This window comes from Solea senegalensis, linkage group LG1 (genome assembly GCF_019176455.1).
Source record: "Solea senegalensis isolate Sse05_10M linkage group LG1, IFAPA_SoseM_1, whole genome shotgun sequence".
In the NCBI taxonomy this organism is placed as follows: domain Eukaryota; kingdom Metazoa; phylum Chordata; class Actinopteri; order Pleuronectiformes; family Soleidae; genus Solea; species Solea senegalensis.
In genome coordinates, this window is record NC_058021.1 from 484,817 (window position 1) to 505,640 (window position 20,824).

General features: G+C 40.6%; 1 protein-coding gene across 1 annotated transcript; it reads right to left on the reverse strand.

Moving 5' to 3' along the window:
- Positions 1 to 405: 405 nt before the first annotated feature.
- On the reverse strand, positions 406 to 4,257 carry LOC122759324 (phospholipid phosphatase 2-like). The gene is made up of 5 exons (XM_044014149.1): positions 4,060 to 4,257; positions 3,466 to 3,728; positions 2,602 to 2,659; positions 2,022 to 2,198; positions 406 to 1,347 (listed from the first exon to the last, which is right to left on the reverse strand). The coding sequence occupies exons 1-5, from the start codon at positions 4,240 to 4,242 to the stop codon at positions 1,204 to 1,206; spliced, it is 825 nt and encodes a 274-aa protein (XP_043870084.1). The 5' UTR covers positions 4,243 to 4,257; the 3' UTR covers positions 406 to 1,203.
- Between the last annotated feature and the right edge of the window lie 16,567 nt (positions 4,258 to 20,824).

Sequence of the window (20,824 nt, forward strand, 5' to 3'; positions counted from 1 at the left end):
AAACTATCTGCATTGCCAATAGAGCTGATATCGACTTAGATAAGCTGTCCCTTTGGAAGCAGGTCTTGGCGTACACCAACTTGACGTGGCTTCATTCCGCTTGCTGTAAGGAATCCCTCAACTGTCAAACAGCAGGTCCAGACATGAACTAACGCGTCAGTGTGTTGTGCATTGTTTTCACCAATGCAGGTGACAAAACACATTCGCAAACAAAAGAAAACCCTTCTCTCACACTCGCCATCATTTGTATTTTTCAGTTTTTCTGTTTGGGGGAAACCTGCAGATAAAAGATCTGGCTGATATTTAAGGAGAAGCGACACAAAACCACCCCCCCTTCTTGATAACCTATGTGGTTATGGAGGTTGTGTTTGATCCGTGTCTGAAGAAAAACACTGTCCATAACAGTTACCAGCTTAAAGTTTTACTGTAACATCACCATAACATCGTGGCAATACATTCTTAAAAAGCTACATAATTCATTAGACTAGTTATAAACAAGATATATAAAAAAAAATGTTGCTATAGTTTACTATACATTTTGTATTAATATGATGGTTGGACCAGTCCATATATAAACCTATAAAACCTATGAACATGTTTGACAACATTCAAATGTAGACAAAAGTGTGAGGGACAGCCACATGTGTCCATGTATATACACTATATTTAAAGCTCCAGTGTAAGTAAAATAACAAAAATCTTAAACATTCAGTCTCCACATATTTCCTTGAAAGTCTTTTTGCTCTATTTCATTACCATGCATGCAGCATAAATCTATAAAATGTCCCTCGCTAAATCTGAAACGTTCCTCTCCTACATTGACAATTTCAACTTTTAATTTAAAAAATAACTAAGGCTAAAATAAAAAATACCTATATTCACGGGTCATCATTGCACACTATGGCATCACAAAGTCGTGTTGCCAAAGTACATATACACAAACAACAAAAAACACACCATAAATCATGTCACACACACCCAAACTGAGAGAGGCACACGTGGTTTCAGGAATTTCCTCGCTGTGAAATCAGTGGGAAGTCCCAGCGTTCCCGAAGTGGGAGAAAGTGTTTGAATGTCCAGCTAGTGGTTACTGCAGTGTTTTGTTTTCTAATTTAAAATGTTGGTCACATGGTCCTTTGGTGATAAAGCTGCTGCTGCTGCTGCTGCTGCTGCTGCTGCTGCCAAAGTGAGCGAAGGCCCAGGTTAGTAAGTAGTGTTTGTGTATTCAGTGGTAACGTGGTCATACTGCGAGACGCCTGGCTTGCGTTCGAGTTGTCGGACCTCTGGTGCCTCTGGCTGGTTGCGGGGGGCCGGTCGCTGCTTAAAGAAGTCCGACACGTATCGAACCTAAACGAGGAGGAGACAGAAGTCAGAGAGTTAGAGTGTGTGTAAAGTGACATGATATGGTAAATGGATCTTGATGTCACTTCAAACACGACATGTGTTTAACATGAAAACAACAAAATATTGCACCAATTCAATGTATATTTAACTTTTTTTTGTTTTTTTTTTAGGTTTGAGCTTAAACTGATCATACAATATTCCATTGTGTTACCGCAAATTAAGATATTCATCATGATATTTCACAAAAAAAGCTAAATAAACATTGAATTAGTGCAATATTTTGTTGTTTTAATGTTAAACACACGTCGTGTGTGAAGTGAGCTGATACTATCATTTTTCACTAATGTTTAGTTGTATTCACGGACCACATTCGTGTCCAGGAGGACAGCATAATAAATAAAGAACAATTGTTGGAAATGTTAAGGATAATTTAAATACACAAGTCGGCAAAATGTGTAACATAAGTCCAGTTTAAAAACACAGTGAAATAGTGTTCAACTTTAATGGTCCAATAAAAGTAAACCATGTTCATATTTCTTTGACACTAAACGACACCCTGAAACAGTGTTAAACTCAACTGTTCATTGTAGTTTTGCTGCTTAGTGTTAAAGTGGCTTAAGTACCATTCAAAAAACAATACCATGTTGTAGAGAAAACACAGGTAAGGTTGCACTCACATTGAGGGAAGCGACTAGCGCTCCCTGCAGCAGCCCGACCAGGACGTCGCTCCAGTGATGTTTGTTGTCGGACACGCGTGTGTATCCCACGTACAGCGCAAACATCACCAGGAAGAACTGGATCGTCGGTCTGACCAGCCGCGTCCACTTCCCCTGCATTCGGGCCTGAACATAGAGCTGCACGCACAAAACACAACATGTGGTAAAACTTTTAACATGGTCTTAAGTTGGTAATATTATAATATTACCATCTCTTTTCGAATGTAACTTTAAACTTTGTAATATATTACAGTAATATCATGTTATTTCTAGTCAGAATTCTGACTTTTTCCTCAGAATTCTGACTTTTTCTTTAATCTCAGAATTCTGACTTAAATCTCATAATTGTCAGAATGTGATGAAGATATTATAATAACGTTTGACAAACTCCTGACAGAGCTCGTCATCTTCCTACTATTGTCCAGTGTGTTACAACAATGATGTTTTTAAAACTGTGTGTCAGTGTCAGTGATGACCACCTTTTTATGGGTGTTTTCCGGGTTAACACAAAGTTCACAGGCAAAAAAACAAAACAACTCACCGACAGAAAGAGCATGCAGTACATCCCAAAGGCAGAGTGGCCAGAATAGAACGATAACCTGCCGAGAAACAGAACAATATTAATATACAACATTTGCATATTTTTCATTTATGAAAAATCAATAAAGTGTGCCAATAATTGCAATATCCTTTACTTTTAGATGCAATTCTCATTAATCCAGGTCATAGTTAAGGAGCGACTATACAGTGGGTTCCTAAAGATTATTTTTCTTCACAATTATTGCCATGATCAAAGTTTGAAGCATATTTTTCACTATAATTTTGCTATTTTATTCATTTGAACTATTCATCTTCCAATAGTTGTAAAGAAACATGCTTTAAACGTGTCATTATTGCAATAACTATGAGAAATACATCACTAGGACTGAATGTTGGCTTAAATAGTTTTGTCAAGTCATTCATGATTGTCCCATTAATCAGAAACAGCTGGTGTGTGTGGCTTTGTAAACCAGTCACTCCCTGCACCAAGGTCCATGGAGAAAGTCAGCGATTCTACATCACAGCACACAGGAGTTGTTGATTCCACTGCTGCCTTCTTCATACTTTAAATGTGTTATTTTGTGGACTTTTGAGTTAGAAATCCTTCATTTGGATTGACCCATGTGACACACATTTACTAAAAAGGCAGCAGTAGACCAACAGCCCTCTGTGTCCCCATGAGCTAAAAATGCTAATTTTCTCTATTGACTTTGGTGTGGAGTGGATTGAGCAGTTTACAAACTAGTTTCCAGCCAGAAAAGGAAGTCTAATGACAAGATAAAGCAGAAAACTTGTTAGATATTGTAAACTTAAGCAGAGGTAGAACTTATTGGGGTGAGCAGACCGCGTGCGAGTTTGAGCTCACCGAGATTCCGTCACGTTCCGGATGCTGCCTGTGCAGTTGATATGCAGCATATATCCCTCGCAGTGGATGGGGGCGCACACTGCCATGAAGTTTGGACGGGGGCGACCTATGGTGAACTTTGCCAGGTCAGTCAACGATTGGCTAACGGCTGCTCCGAACAGGTAGGTGCCTACCACTTTGTAGAGAGCAGACATGTACTGGTTGAACTTGGAGTTGGAATGGAGACGTTTGGTGTGAACCAGATAAGCCTCTCCTGTGGTGATCTGTGAGAGCGGAAGATGTAATATAAAATGTTTAGTGCTGGGTCACTTTTAAAACCTGGTCTCTCTCTCATGTCTCTTTAACTTGCCTCCCTCTGTCCCCATTTTTCCTTTCACCCCAACCTGTCGAGGCAGATGGCCGCACATGTTTCACTGCAGTCACTCTTCATTTTATTATATTTTAACAGCTCTCAAATCATGGTTTAAGGCTTGAAAGCACAGTCACCCCTTCGTATCGACTGCTCTGCTGCTGACAACCTGCTAAGAAGTCCTCAAACCCACAGATACCCGTTTATTTATTTATTCCCTGTCCATTCAGGTGTCATGGACTCACAATGACGATGGAGCAGGTGATGGTGGATGCAGCCATGGCCCCATGGGAAATGGTGTCTCTCCGGTACGGATATTTGATGCTCTTGTCATCACAGTAGATTCCTCTCTGGTAAGGACTGAACATCAGCGTCAGAATGGCCGAGGGCAGAGCCGCTGGAGAGAGAAAGAGGACAGACACATACATGACTGAGTCAGACCTCCACATTTTCTGCAAACACACACGCACACAAATATCTACATCATAAATCATGAACCAGAAGGTATGTAACTAAAGATACGTGTATGACAAGCCTCACCTGGATATTTTTGGATAGAGTGTTATAGTATTAAAACAACAAGCAGAAATATTACGGTAAGGCTAAGAAGTGAAAGATATGGCAATGTCTAACATTTATTTGACAGGAGATTTTTTGCTGGCATAGAAAAATCAAAAATAGAACGATTCAATTGCAGTCTTTGAGATAAAATAAACAAAACATCTGCAAGACATTTATGAGATCAAAAGAGAGGGTTGAGATTTGAACAGAACAGCAGTGAATCAGAGTATCAGATGTACTGTATATTGTCCAAGTTTATTGGCAGAAATGGGCAGAAATTTTATACCCATTAATCTGTTTGTATAAGTGGTTTCTGTACCCTTAGAATAGGTAACTAAAGGCAGGGGCCTTGCTTTATGTAGGCTACCATTTTGCGCTGCAATGTTTCTACAATATCCTCAACCGACAAAAACCAGCCTGAGCGTGTTTTTCCCCATTCTGAAGCAGAAGTTTACCACTCAAACAAAAACAAAATCCTTGCAGGTATGCAAAGGCTACTACAGTTTCCCAACACACTTGGGGTGGGGGGGTTCAGGGGGGGATGTTACAATCTGTAGTCTCACCATTAGATGTCACTAATTCTTCACATTGGACCGTTAAAAAACTGCTCCAGATGTACTTTGGCAGCAGCAGCAGTGTTTAATAAGTGCTTCCAGAAGCTGCACAATCTTTGCAAACTGTGTCGGAGCTGGAGTCCATCTTGAGAGCAGCCAGACCCTTTCACTGACAAGTCAAACATAAACTACAACACACAAATGCGAAGCTCAGGAAACAGCTAAGAACACAGTGACGGCCTAATCTGTTGGCTTTGGGCAGAAGACTCCACTCTGCCAAATAAATGAATGTGTCATCATTCGAGTTCAGCAGCAACTGCTTCACCTCCTCAGGTCACATTCTCTCTGTATAGGAGGAATTGCCTATTACTATGGAAACATGCCGGACAGGACAGCCGTGACCTTTGACATGGGACCACAGTTTGCACAGTAAAGGGCCTGGGAGCTGAAGACTGAACCAGGAAACACAAACATACACACACAGATGCAAACAAGTGCAGAATTCCATCTAAATGGGAGCATATTTACAAAATAAACATATATAGATGTTGAATCTTGTGATTGAGACCCATTAACTCCTCAGGAAAACGTTTACTGACGTTATTTCCCATAAAATTCTATTTCAAAGAGTTCATGCAACCAAAAAGTCGCCCCCTGCTGGCTACCTGCTATCTCCGTCCTACTTCCCAGACAGCAAACACTGGGTTTAAGAACGACACAGAAATACAAACATGAGTGCAGATAAAATGTGGTCTACAACAACAACAGGTGTGTGATGACAAAAACAACACAGCACACAACTACAGGTCATTGGTTCCCCTTGCCTGAAGCTACTCAAGAAAATGACAGTTTTTAGCATTTAACTGTAACATTAAGAAAATAGAACAATGATATGCACATTCAATAAAAAACATATGGATCTAACAAAAATCTTCATAACAAGTCAAAAGCATATCAATAATATCTATGAAACGGCTCATTTTGCAACCTGCAGAGTCGCTCCCTGGGGGTTAACTGCTGCCTCTGTCCTACTTAATATGTGATGTGAGACAGCAAACCGGGTGTAACTGCTTCTCTTTAAAGAAACACAGATATGCAAACACGCATGCAGATAAAACATGGTCTGCAACAAAAACACACACGTCTTTACAGGTGTGTGAAGACAAAACGTTTGTGTCTGCTTGTGAAGACAGACAGCAAACACTGGCTTTAACTGCTAAAAGACACAGGTTTGTGCAGCTGCTCTTCTAGGACACTGCATTGAATTCCATTCAAATGGACAGTTACGGCCTAACCTAACCACAACTACAAATCTTAGCTAAACGTAACTAGTTCTTTAGATTCTGCCTCATTGGAACCATGTTTTGGTCTCCATGAGGACTACTGGTGCTGACACGCTCAGTGCTTGTGCCAGAAAAGGTCAGAAAAGTGGTGACAAATACAAGTTCAACACATAAACCCGTCTCTTAAATCTGAGCAGGACAATAGTCCAATCCACAAGAATGATGTCAGGAACTTTCTACTCTCCAACCTCTACATAGTTTTCCTGTTTTCATTGAACTTTGCTGAACGGCTGAAGCTAATAAGAGCGAGGGACGGGTGGATTTGTGTTTTCCTAAGTGGGAGCTGTTGTATATTGGGTTATGCGACAAGAGCGACTTAACAATAACAGATTGCTTCCTTCCTCCAGAATGTGTGACCGCCGCTCTAACAGGCAGCACTGGGTGAAACCACACGAGGACACGCACGTAGAGAAAGGAAAACAATGTGACAGACAGGTAAATTTGTGACGGTAATTCTAGCATGATATCATGTATGAAGTAAAGAGAGGGAGTAAATTAACTCTGAGGTCACACACACACACAGCTGTGACATCGTCAGACACAGGTGTGAACATTTAGACCAAATTTCCCCTACTCCTCTCTCTTCTTCTCTCTACCTCTATTTTAAGCAATTAACCAATAATACATTTACTTAAATGCGTAGTGTGTCAAATTTAGGTGAAATGTTATTCATTCTTTTGTATTTCATGACCCCAGAATCTATGGAAGCCACTGTTTTGGACCATGGTGGACAAACTAAACACCTTTTGAGTTTTGATGCTAACTGAAGGCTGCATAGGTTCATGGACACTCTTGGAAGGAAAAGCTGAGGTGAGAGATATTCAGTTGCTACATACGACTTCACCAATAAATATTTCTTTACCTTAAAGGTAAACTTGGTTAAGAAAAGATTTACCTCTTTGTGATTTGATTTTGCAAAAACAAAAACAAGTGTTAGCTTCTTCAATGTAAGTTGCATGCATGTAGCAGTTAGCCACCAGGGGGTGACTCTGTTTCCAATTCTCACTTTATTTTTTATGTCAGTAAATATCTTCTGAAAGAGTTCATGGTCTAAATTCAGCTCTTCCTCAGCTGAGCACGATGTCAGATAACAGAATTACAGTTTCATGATGCATAAAACCAGGTTTAAATTGACTTGGTTTCATATCCTCAGGTTGTTCACTTATGTTTCACTGAAGCATCGCTGTCTGTGAGCTCTGCTCAGCTTTTGGTCATGTTGTTTTTGGCTTTTGTTGAATTTGGCTGTTGTTTTTCTGTTCACGTTGCAAACTGACTTGAACTAAAATCACATCACTCTACTTTGTTGCATTGCAGATAAGATACATACAGTGGAGGTTGTTGGTCTTTGAACAAGAGGAAGCTCATTTCAGGCCCAGTCGTTTATACATTTCTTACTTCAATTCTGCAAATGAACAACGAGAACAACGAAGGATAAGAGTGTTTTTATGAGGTCTCCACAACGCTGTGGTTCTGCCTTTCAGGCAGTTCCTCCGATCATCATGCAGAAGCCCACTGGAACATGCTCCCTCTTGTGGCACTTCATAATAAATCACTAGGACTGTATGTGTGAGAAATAGGCAGAGTTTTTAAGTCACTCATGTGAAATATTAACAATTAGACCCATTTATACGATAATAACAAGTCACCACGGTCACCTTATTAAACTTGTATATCATCCTGTCCCTGGTCCGTTTTGTATCCTCATATTTAAGTGTGTGTGTGTGTGTGTGTGTGTGTGTGTGTGTGTGTGAAGGGGGTCAGAATGAAGTGCACCTGGAGGCCACATGTGAACCACATGTTCTCAGGAACACCACTGAGTTAGAGACAAACCACACAAACATAGGTGAAGCTGCCTACAGGGCTGTAACATGGCCTCTGTACTTTAACAGGATGCCAATAAATGAGCCAGAACTCTGTGATTGAGTCGCATTTCATCTGACACCAGATTGAATTGAGGTCTACTCACATGTGCTCCAGCTTCCTCTTCCTGCGCTAATTTGAGCCTTTGAATGAGTCTCTGTTTTTTGGCTGCACCGCAAAAGTGGGGCCTTAAAAACATAAACATCGCAAATGTCAAGTAAACTGTTGGTCGGCCCAGAGTCATGTGACTGTGTGATGAAGTTCATTCAGTCACATGTGGAAGTGTCTCTGGGCGAGAACCCAAAATTGCCCCTGATGGTGTATGAATGTGAGTGATGGGCAAGATGTAGAGGAGCGACGTGAATGTTGGGTAAACGTGTGAATGTCGACTGTGACGCAAAGCACTTTGAGTTTTCACTAAGACAGAATAAAAGTATTTGTTTTTTAGCTTAAATACAGGATGTCCTGTGTAATACTCAACAATCCTACATCACTTTTATAACACTGGCAACTCTTGCAAAGACGTTAGCCATTGCAGACGCCACCCTGCTGTCTCTGAAAGTAAAACCGAGAGAAGTGTAGGTTCCTCCCATCTTTCCTTTCTCCTCTGCCTGATAATGTTTTTAATTAGCATTCTGCATAATTATTTTTAACATGATTTTGTTTCATTTATAATCTGAAACTAGTGCAGGACCAGTTCACTGTGTTTTTTTTCAGTGAACTTCTGGATTCACTCATGAATGAACTGAATATCTCTGATGGTGAAATCTCTGGTGATCTGAGTGTGTCATCTGCCGACTCTGAGGCAGAGTTATGTTATTAACAGACAGACAGACAGACCCTCACAGCTGACAGAGTCAGTCAGTCGTCAAGTGGAAGGTTGAGGGTTTGATGCCCGGCTCTGCTAGTCCACAATGCTGCTTCTGCAGAGTGCCGGCACCTTTTGGGACACTGTCATGCAGGGAACTTCAGTATGAAGGGCATCATATAGAGCACTGCATCACTTTCCTCTTTTATTTCTATTTTGCCTTTTTGTCCATTAGGACGTGCCACTGTGTGCAATTCTTTCTATTTTTGTTGAAGAAACTATTGCAACCTGGTGGAAAAGCTACTACACATGATAAGATGTTTGTTTGGATTTCAGACAGAACTCTTTACTTTTACTTTGGTGGTGAAAATAGACAAAAGTTCAAAAGTGCAGCTCGAGTTTTCTGTGACTGATCATCGAGAAGTACTGAGGCAAACATCTCAACACCCAAGTGTCACCTTTTACACTTCAGCAAAAGACACAGTGAATGAACAATGCAGCTAAGGAAGTAAAGGTTAAAACCAAACGCCTACATCTCTGATCCTCTCCCCTCTAATAAGGTCCCTCAGGTCCCACATGGGAGCTTCACTTTGATCACAGCTGAATCACAAGGGGCACAACGCTGCTGCTGCTGCTGCTGCTGCTGCTGTGAACAGGAAACCCAGCAGGCTGTATGTCTGGCAACATGTCAATCAGTGATGTCACAGCAGGTGTTAAGTTAATGGAAAACACCTGCTGTGACATCACTGGAGGTGAGCTCACACACTTAATCTAAATGAGTTATCTGATCTTATCTTATCTTATATTGTCTTGTCTCGTCTTATAATAGCGAGAAGCTATAAGTGTTGCATTATCAAAGCTGGTGAGCAGACTGACAAACACTAATTCTGTTCCTCACTTTGGACTATTTTTATGCTTCAAAGGCATATTTTTGTACCAGACCTGCTTTTTGTGTTCATTTCTTCCTCTCCTCCATCCTGTCTTCATTCCTTTTTTCCAGCCTGGGTGAAAAACACCACAGGCTCATAAAAACCATGTAGAAATTCATCCCACATTTTATATTTACTGAGGACAGGAACACAGAGTTCCTCGCCCTCTGTGTGTGCCTCGAACGATCCCAGAGAATAAGCATGGAGCTAATGATTCAACCTTGTAACTACACGTTGCTGAAAAGGCTTCAATAAGTGAATGAATTCATTTTTCAGGGTTTACGTTTACGTTTGACTACTTTTATTCGTGTATTGTTTCAGCCTCAGGAAGCTCCCGAGCATCCTGAACATCAGTTGAGGAAAGTTCTGAGCTTCAAATCTGCGTGTGTGTGTGTGTGTGTGTGTGTGTGTGGGTATGCACATTTATTAAATACATTCTTATATGTGCGCGCAACATTCCGAAAAGCATTGAAGGCAGCACATATGTATGTACACATGGCATTTATTCATACTGAGGGATCAGAGGCGTCCACTGCTTTCTTCTACTTACAGAACAAACTGCATATAATTCTCTATTGTTATGTAACAACAGGATAATGAAAATAAGACGTGGAGGCAGTGGTTGGGTTAAGGTTCAGTAACTCTGAAAACTGTTTACAAAGACTCTTATTGACCATGAACTCTGACTGATGACATACTCACTTTCTATTTCTGAGTTTCAGTTCATGATGTAGTTTGTGTTTGTGTGAGAGTTGTGCTTCTCCCTGTTTTCACTTGAAATGTAAACGTGTCCATTACATTCAAACCATTTCAACCAAAACAGCTTTAAATGAAAAAAAAGTGCATTTATGTTGTTGTGCAAATGGTCAAGAAAAATTGTGTATGAATATGTATTCACATATTATCACGTTGATTTGTATAAAATCAATGATGGACTCTTATTTTGGTAGGATGACTTTATTTTGATAGAGTGTTGCACACTGCACACTGAAATCCAAACACTTGAACAAGATTAGAGGCAGAGACACACTTGAGTGTCGCAGTATCTTCAGATACATCAACGAAAGCATCGGCTCATTGATTTTGACTTTATTAACCCTAAAGTGAGGAAGCCTATTGGATGAGCAGTGTCACGTGATCAACTGAACTGAATGCACAGAACGAACCTGCACAGACATGTCATCTGGGACAGATTAAGAGCCCGTGGGCCCCTGGGCAGAGACTAGCAATCCCCTCACCCCTGCACTCACACACAAAGCCCACAAAAAAAACATAGAGAATATTTAGGTTGTCGTTTAAGGAATCTCAGAGACTCTCTGTTGTATTTTGTTATCTTTCAATTCAAGTTCAGTATGACCACACAAACAAAAACAAGAGGGACTAGCAAAAGTCGGGCCCCTGGTCCCGGGCCCGGTAAACCCTGTTCAGTTATGTCAGAACATAGTTAATCAACGAGGAAGATGAAAGTGGGTGTGACTGTTTGTGTGTATCACAGTACAGCCGTGTTGCAGTTACAGTTAGCTGTAACATAGCATCACAGTTCACTTTCTAGTGTCTTTGTGCATAATATAAACTCACACACTCCTGTGTGTGTGTGTGTGTGTGTGAAAGAGAGAAAGTGATCGTTTAACACATTTCTTCATCATGTCTCAGGCCTCCTCTCTCCTCAGGCGACCAGCTCTGCTGCTGAACTCCTGCTGATTGCACACTTATTAAAGATTTGCTTTGGTTTCTGTTATTGTTAACAACAACAGCATCAGCTGCAGGGGCGGAACAAACAGTAAGAGACCAGAGAAGAACATTCCACACGAAAAGTAAAAGTCCAGCTTATTATTTCAAATCATTACAATTCCCTCCCCAAATAAATTATTATAGCCTCTTTTGACTTGTGCATTATGTATTTGTATTCATGTATTTTATCAGCGTCTTTGTGTACATGTACTGTCTTTGTGTACATGTACTGTCTTTGTGTACATGTACTGTCTTTGTGTACATGTACTTCCTTGTACTGCATGTTTAATTTGACTGCATGAAGTTGATGAACATAGCAAAAACAGTACGAGGAGTGAAGGACTTCAGGTCTTACTGGAATGATGGTGGGTCAGTGGTAGAGCGAGTTCTCTTTTAAATTCAATGTTGTGGGTTCAATTCCCGGCTCTCCTACATGCCGATATGTCCTTGGGCAAGACACTTATGACAGCTGACAGCTGTGCCAACATCATGTGAAGGGGTCTGAAAGACATGTGTGCTGCACGTGAATGAAAAAAGTGTCGTTTAAAGCAGCTCTGAGTCGTGATGAAAACTAGAAAAGCACTAAATAAATACATGATCAGCCGGGATGAGACTTAAGGTATGAGGAGCAGTTTGTGTGTAGTTGTGCAGACACATATTTCCACAGGTTTGCAAACGGAGCTGTAAGAGTATTTTCCCTGGTCAGGCATCACTTGTTCAGGTCAGAGAGCTTACCTTTCAGTTTGCAGTGGTATATTAAATCAAGACGTATGAGTCGGCAGCGAGCCAGCTGTGACTGGTTTACTGCGTTTTTGAGGGGGCACCCTTCACTCTCCATCAGGAAACCAGAGGCCAGAAAAAGCCACTCATGTAACAAGCTTTGAAGGAATAGTTCAGCTTTTTTAAAGTGCAGATATCTGAGGTACTGACGCCCAGCTGGTCCCCTGTGCCGAGAACCAGCAGCCTCTGAAGAGAAGACTCACCGACCAACCAATGTTGACAATGTTCTTAGCGATGCATTTGATGCAACTCTTTCCAGCTGGATACTGATGTTTGTGAAACGCTCAACCTCTCACACCCAAGCCACTGGAGACAATCATGATGTTTAGCTTGCAGGGACACAGGAGCGTCTGATCGACTCTGGCCTTGGTTGGTAAGATTGTGTCATGTAGATAAACCTCACTGAAACCATCAGAAACTATCCTGATATTAAAGAAAATGCTGCAGTCGCTTCTTCTGTGTAACTCAGACTGTTGCCTGTAATGTGGGTGTGTATTTTTAAAATGGACTAATCCCATTTTCATATTTCAGACTGACCAAACTCCAGGAGCAGCAGTGCTGACCATCTCCTGGCTCTGGATTAGAGCTTAGCCCATAATAGCTGCGGCCATTTCCTAAGGTTTGGCCCAGAAAAGCTGGCGGTGAAACACCAGGAGGAAAAACAGTGTTGCACATTTGTGTTTCTGTTATCTTTTCAAAAGTCAATGTTATTTTCTTACTTCGTGATGACATCATTCCTGTCACGTGATCTGCGTCAGCTTGAACGATCTGTGATGTTATTTTCAGATGTAATTTCTTACATCCACAGAGACTTAAAGATATTTTAAAGATGCCACAGTAGAACTTTTTCTCAGAACTGGTGTTACGTCATAAGGCGTCCCCTTAGGGTCAGGGTGGGAACATTTTTAGAGCAAATCTTTGAGTTCCTTGCACTAGTTTTAGATTTCCTCACAATAACTTTTGTGTTCCCTTTCTCCCCGGTGCTCTCTGGCTCTCTCCGTGCCTCAGGCGAAAAATGACTAATCACTAGTTTCAGGTTTTCTTCAATAGAACATGGTGTCCATTTAGTAAATGATGGTCCCATTTAAAAGGAAATAGACCGTAAAGCAGGATGAACTCTGTGCATCAAATGGTGATAATTTGATATTTATTTATTCATTTTCCACATAAATCACTTCCTCTGTAACAGTTTACTTTACAATGTTAATACATAACAGTTCTTAGTTGTTTGCAGCGATGCTTCATTTCGACGTAATGAGAGCTTTTATTCTGAAAAGCTGACAGGTTGTATCGATCATGCATCATTCATGATAGTGCGAGTGAGCTTCACTCGTAACACATGACATCAGCAGCCCGTCTGCTAAATCTATACACACCACAGAATCGTTGCTCTGTTTGAAAAACATGTATAAAAAGAAACGTTTAAGGCCACAATTACTAGTCCTCTGTGTGTGTGTGTGTGTGTGTGTGTGTGTGTGTGGCTATATATATCGCACCACTGTATAAATAGGGAGGATACAGCTGGCTGCATGTCATACACAACATGCAGTGTGTAGATTATGGACGCTACAAGATGAGATCAGAGCTTCAGCCCACATTAGTCTCCTAGATAACGTACACGCAGGGACACGCGTGTTCTTCTGCAACCATGAACACACACACACACACATGCTCATATTGATTTAGTGCTAAATTCCATGTGTCCAAGTGCGGTCACATGTGTATCATTGTTTATATTAAAGCTGTGGTGCGTAACTTTAAAAGTAAACAAATGTGCGTCACATTTAAACCAAAGTCAAAATGACCTGTGAACTTCTAGTCTGGTCAGTGTAGGGGGCTGGTCACGTGAAGAATGACACATGAACAGATGCAGGAGCTGCTGATCTACTGCTGCCTCGTGTGGTCATGTTGTGTCACACTGACACATTTGGACTTACTGATGGAGGCAGCGATGGATGGACAACTCCTGTGTTGTGATGTAAAATCTCAGATTTTCTCTCTGGACGTTGGCACACAAACATGGTCGTGAAGTGAAGATACAATTTTAACATCAAAGAAAGTCAGGAGAATCTCAACATAATCAAAGTGACTGTCTTCTCCTCCTCTTTAATGTTCCATAAAATGAACAATTAGTGGTGCCCGTGTTGTCACACCGTGTCTGTGATGCTACATCGTCCATTCTCAGCCAAACCCTGGTTCTCTGGACTGCTCTTCACTGACAGCAGCAGCACACAAGCTGTAATTTCAGGCTAAAAGTGGAATGATTTCACCAGAGACGAGAGAGAAATAAAAAGGCTGCACTCAGTCTGTGGCACGGAGCTGTTTCCAGACCACTTTAACCCAGAAATAACACAAAGACAAACAGTTTTTTCATTTTCTCTCTTTTTTTCCTGCTGTTCTCTCTTGTTTGTAAGCAGTGAATGAAAGGTCAGTGGGAGGTGGGCAGAATATGGTTTTTTTTTGTGCCTCTGTCAAATGGACACATGAAATATCACATATTTCTGACTGAGACTTCTTATCACATGCTGATTCTCTAAGGGGAAGTGTTCAGTGCATTTAGTACAGGTGGTTTCATAGTGGATGTGAGTGCAATGTGTGCTGGCAGTGGTGCTGGTCGGTTATTCTTATTCTTATTTAAGTTTCTGTTATTTTCTAGTGTTTTTTGTGGAGCTTCTGCTATGTTTTACATAGAGTTTGCATTTGAAAACTATTGAAATCTTCCAGTTAGAATATTCTCCTCTGTACTCAAATAATTACCAGGACTCTTCAGTATGCAGAACAGAATTTGAATCCAGATGCAGACACCAGGGTTCCCACGGGTCCCTGAAAGTTCATGAATTGGATTTCTTTTTCTTTTTTTTAAATCAGGAAGTTGATGGTTGATGTAAATGTCTCCCTCTGCCAATGTACCCTTGTTTGTCTTTAGGCCTATGCAGGACAAACGTCGATTCGTAGTCACGAGTGCTGCTGTGGTCATTGAGTCCATGCAGACTCACGATTCCGATGAGAGCAAATGACGAGATCTCTTGCTCACCGACAACAATTACAGTGTGGCTCGCCCAAAATCCCAAGGACAGTCACTTCAGTCCAGATGCAGCAGAAGTGGACACCATGGCCGAAGCAGCTCTTGCCTGTTGCCCTTCCGTCTTCAGCTGTGTCAGCACATTTGGTCGTTGAATTTGAGGGAATTGGTCCTGGAAAGTCATTTTGGCTTCACGAGATTAATCTCGACATGTCGACATTAAACTTGACTTGTTGAGATTAAACTTCAAGAATAAAGTTGGGATATCATGTCAGTCTCAGAGCGGAAACTCGACCGACCGTTGGAATGAATCTCATCACAGCCATTTTGTGTATTTGTTTTAAGTTCATAAGAAGTTGAACAAATACACTGATGTAATATTGTCTCTTTGCTTCCATCATGAACCTGGACTGCACACGTGTGTGAGAGCAAGCACATGATTGGTAAACACAGTTCCAGTTGAGCTTGTTAGAAAGCAGATGATCATATGTTCTCACCTATCTTTGGAGTTATGGACTCTTCTATTCAAAAGTGCTCTAACTCTTGTCTCGTGTAAAGTCCAGATGGGAAACTTTGAAAATGTGATCCTTCTTTGTGACATCATCAGTGAGAATATAAAGTGATAACCTTATGCTTCAGTACCTTCCAAAGACATGAATTATCCCTGTAAGGCTACATGGCTGAATAGAGAGTATCTTGCATCTTAAATCTCAGAGTATAGTGGATCAGCTTCCATCTCTTCCATCATATATATATATTGTTTGACTATAATTACGATAAAATACCTTTTTTACGTAACATTTCTTGTGTGGAAAAATCCTCATTGATGTTAATGGGGCCTCTTTGACTTTCACCTGGCCTTAAATGTACAAAATGTTTTCCTCTAAAGGGCCAGTCTGCGTAAAAACAACCTCCACTTGTGTTCCTCTAGAAAAAAAAACCAGACGTGTGTGTCCTCGCATGTGTCTGATCAAAGTCAGAGAACAGGACAAAAATAAAGACAGATTTAAAAGAAAATAAAAGACAGACATCTCAAAAACAGATTCATCACCATTTCAGTCCCAGCTGTGATCGCCCTGGAAATAATCAACGAAGAACAAAGCCTGCGATGAAGGCCAAAGACTTACTGTGTTTACATACGACACTGACGTGACCCAAACACACCTGTGTGATGGAGCATCGTTCCATTGTTTTGCTGATCATGTGCCAACTTATCTGCCACTAGAACGGGGAAACAGGAACTCTCTCCAGCCCTTATTTGATTATATTAATGAAATTACAACATGGATGACGTTAAACTTCCTTAACCTCAACGAGAATAAAACAAAAGTTCTAGTGTTTGGTCACCCGGATCGAGTGGATGTGGGTGAGTTGGACCCTCAAGGCCCAAAAATCCAGTTGACTTGTCTCAGATCCTCCGTCTTCACACACACATCCTGAGCCCTGAGGTCACATCGCTGGTTGACCTTAAATGTCCCTAAAAGACTCATCGTGATTTCTCTTTTCTAGACGATGGAATGATTTTGTGAGGATCTGCAGAGAAACCTTGTCTTCCTCCTGTTTTCTCTTTCCCTTTTCCGTTCTATGGCTGTCTGTCTTGTTTCCTGTCTGTGGGTGTGTCTGTTGTCTTTTCCCCTGCAGGCTTGGCGGAGAGTTTCCTTTGCCTGTTTCCCGTCTCTACCTCCATCTCACCTGCTGCTGATTTACTTGATTACCACCACCCTCTACTTGCTGCTTAAAAGCCTCAGCTGCATCACCAGCCGTCAGCGCTGCACCTTTATTTCCCCTGGTTTTGCCTCAGCCTTGTTGTCAGTCTCTTTTTTTTACCATAGTTAGTGGACTGTTCTTCCTGAGTGTATATTTTTGATTCATTTGACCTTTGACCTTTGACCCTGCCTGTTGGTCTGCTGTTTGGGCTCCAGTCCTGCCTGGCGTCAGAACAGATTACCCAAATGAAATGAAATCTCACCCCACTATTGAACATTTTAACTCACCCACCTCACTTAAGGATGCTGATATTCCACCTGGACAAATCTAACTTTTAGCATTCTATTATTTTACTTTTTTTAGTTAATTGTTTAAGTTTTGTTTTACCTTTCACTTCTATAGTAGTTTGTAAAACCCTGGTTGTTTTTAACTGTGCTTTAGAAATAAAGTTGACTTGAACTGAACATCACCCTCGCTCTTCATTTATCATGAGAGCAGCTGATCCTTCACTTTGTCCCGGCTTGATTTTCGTTGAAAACACAACAAGTTCAAGGTCTTCACCAAATTAACAACGTAAAGCAATAAAACACTTTTGTTTTCTGGGAGTCTGACAGTCAGGCAAACTGTTATATTATATTATGTTGTTGCTTGTCAATGATAAATTTATTTATTTTTTTCTAAGGCCAACTGAGCGTTCTTTGAGTGTGCTTCAAAGTGGATGAACAGCTCCACCCAAAGGCCAGGTCTGAAATCCTGATATATGCAACTACCTGGTCCTTAATCTTAAGGTCAGTACATGGATAAGCAGTCCAGTAAAGGAGATTCAGGATAATCTGGTTGAATAATCTAATAGGATCATTCTAAGTGGATGAAATACAAACAACTTTGACTTTGAAGTAAACACTTATACAATTTTTACTTTCTGCATTTTAAATACCTCTGCTTGTTATTTTCAAATATACAGTGATAACGTATGGTGTTGAACTGTAATTCACTCTTCTTGGTCCATTTGCTTTCCATGTGTATAAAATCTGGTCGCGTGTCTCAAAATACTCTGAATGAAAGCAAATGTAGTAACACATAAGCAGATGTATGTGTGAGCGAGCACTGGGTGGAGGTTGGGGTTGAGGGGTAATTATAAAACTTTTACCATGATAGTATCACAGTAATACATATCAGCTGTGGGTAAATGCAGGAACCACTTGAATACACACACACACACAAATAGAATGAATGAGCGATACCTGCACCTCTACATCCCTCAGACACGTGCACATTAAACTTCCCTCTGATCTCACACAGGCCTCGAGGGCAACATGGCAGCATTAGATGACAGTCTGAGACCTGGTACCTGGCAGCAGCAACACATGCTCTGTGTGCGTTGTGTATGTTCTAGAGTTCCGGAAGAAATTAGGAAACTTCTGCTTCAGTTTGTTTAACGTGAACAAACCTGTGTGAACAGTCAGGATTTAATGTTTGGTTTCACATCGTTTACATTCATTGCAATCTGCAATCTAAAATGCTTTTTTACTTTTCTGCAAACAATTGGCAATGATAAATGTAAATATTTTCAACACAAGCATTTCCCCAAAGACTCAGCAGAACCTTTAATTGCTCTTGTAATTATATATTGTTTTTAATTAATTGTAATATTTAATATGTATTTTTTTATGTAGGCCACACAGTTGGTGTAGTTCAGTGTTTCCCAGCCCTGGTCCTGCATGTTATAGATGTTGCCCTGCTCCAACACACCTGATTCAGATGAACAGCTCGTTACCAGGCTTCAGGTGTGTCGGAGCAGGGCAACATCTATAACATGCAGGACCAGGGCTGCGAAACACTGTGGTAGAGGATGGATGAATGGTTGTTTTTATACTTCCTGGTCTTCTTAATGAATGGACACTATTCCTTTTTTTTTTTTAAACCATCTGTGCTGCTTTACGTCACACATTTCTCCCTTGTGGGACTAAGAAAGGAATATATCATCTTCATTCATTCATTGTCTACTGCTTTCTCCTCCACAGGTGAGTTAAGGTTAGGTCCCTCACACACACAGACCCGAACAACCATTCACACATTCATCCAATTAACCTATGCATGTTTGGGAGGAAAGAGCACCTGGACAAAACCCACATGCACATGGGGAGAACATGCAAACTCTATGTGGAGACGTAAGCATGTAAGCATGTTTCAGTGTTGCCAAGTCGTTCAATATGTGTCATGTGAAAAGTTCCATATTCCTCAAGTGTTTAAGGCAAAGTTATCACCAGGATGATGAAGGATTGCTGTGGAACATCTGGTCATTCATACTTCTCACATTGGTATGAGGACATTATGGCATGTTTGATGTTTGATAAGTTTTATGGAGGGAATGTTGCAATGGCATGAAGCAAATCCAACACCAATAGTCCAATACTATCACACTGCTTATTATTATTGCTGATATCAGTCGACAAGTTAAAAATAAAAAAGAGTTAATTTCAGTTATTATCACCCTCGTATTTTACCAAAGGCATCAGAAGTGGTTAAAACACTATCACGTTGATATGCACGTCTGTACTCATGTAAATAAGTAAACACTATGACCGCTGTCTACCATTGGTCTTGGTGGAGAGACTTTTTGTGATCTCATTCCAGACACAGCTATGGCTCCCACTAATTACACACACAAACAACTCGCAGAGCCAAACCCAGAGCAATATCATTTGGCGTCTAAAGTGATTTCACAATATTAAATCTTTTGTCAACACCCACAAGCACACAAATGCAAAACACTTAGAACAGTGTGATGCTTTGGGGATAATTGATGCAAATGCACAAAACAGAGTTGCAAACACTCTTGGAGAAAAGTCAATGAATGTGATGATAAGTTCAGTGAGTGATTCTTTTGAGCATCCCTTTCTGAATTACTGTGGAAAATGTATAGCTTGTCTATGAAAATAGAAATGTGTGTGTGTTGTCTTGTATTTGTCACCTCTTCTATTGGTCCAAATGAGTCAGAACCTCCTTTCTGAGGAACTGGTTCAGTTTAGGACTAAAATTGAATTGTGGTTGGGTTAAGGGATTAACTGGTTATGGTTAAGGTGTAATTTGTGTGTGTGAAAAGGCTGTAAAGATATTGTAAAATAAGTTCACACTGTTTTTTTTAGGTGAACCTTTGAGTGGCTATAATTTGTTCTTCTATGTGTTCAAGCATAAACTGTAAATAAAAAAAGGAGATGGTCTCCTGGTTTGCTGGATAAGGGCAACCTGAAATTAATTATATAATGAATACATTCAGCTCGTCAACAAGCTCTGCAGAAGCCTGGTAACGAGCTGTTCATCTGAATCAGGTGTGTTGGAGCAGGACAACATCTAAAACATACAGGGCAGTGTTCTCTGAGGACCAGGGTTGGGAAACACTCAACTATAAGAACTCCAAAAACATTCTTATACGAAACTCCATGAATGAAAAATATAGAATATAAATGTCCATGTCTTGAGGTGTCATTTGAACAGTTTTACAGACATGTCTTTTACCATTGTAGTTACATTACATGTCATTTAGCAGACGCTTTTATCCAAAGCGACTTACAATAAGTGCATTTAAACATTTGGGTACAAATAAGAGCTAGAAGTAAGCTTCAAGTAGATCAAACTATGTATACTAAGTGCTATGTATACGTTTATCTTAGTCGAGGTAGAGTCTGAAAATAGTTTGTTGGTGTGATTGTCA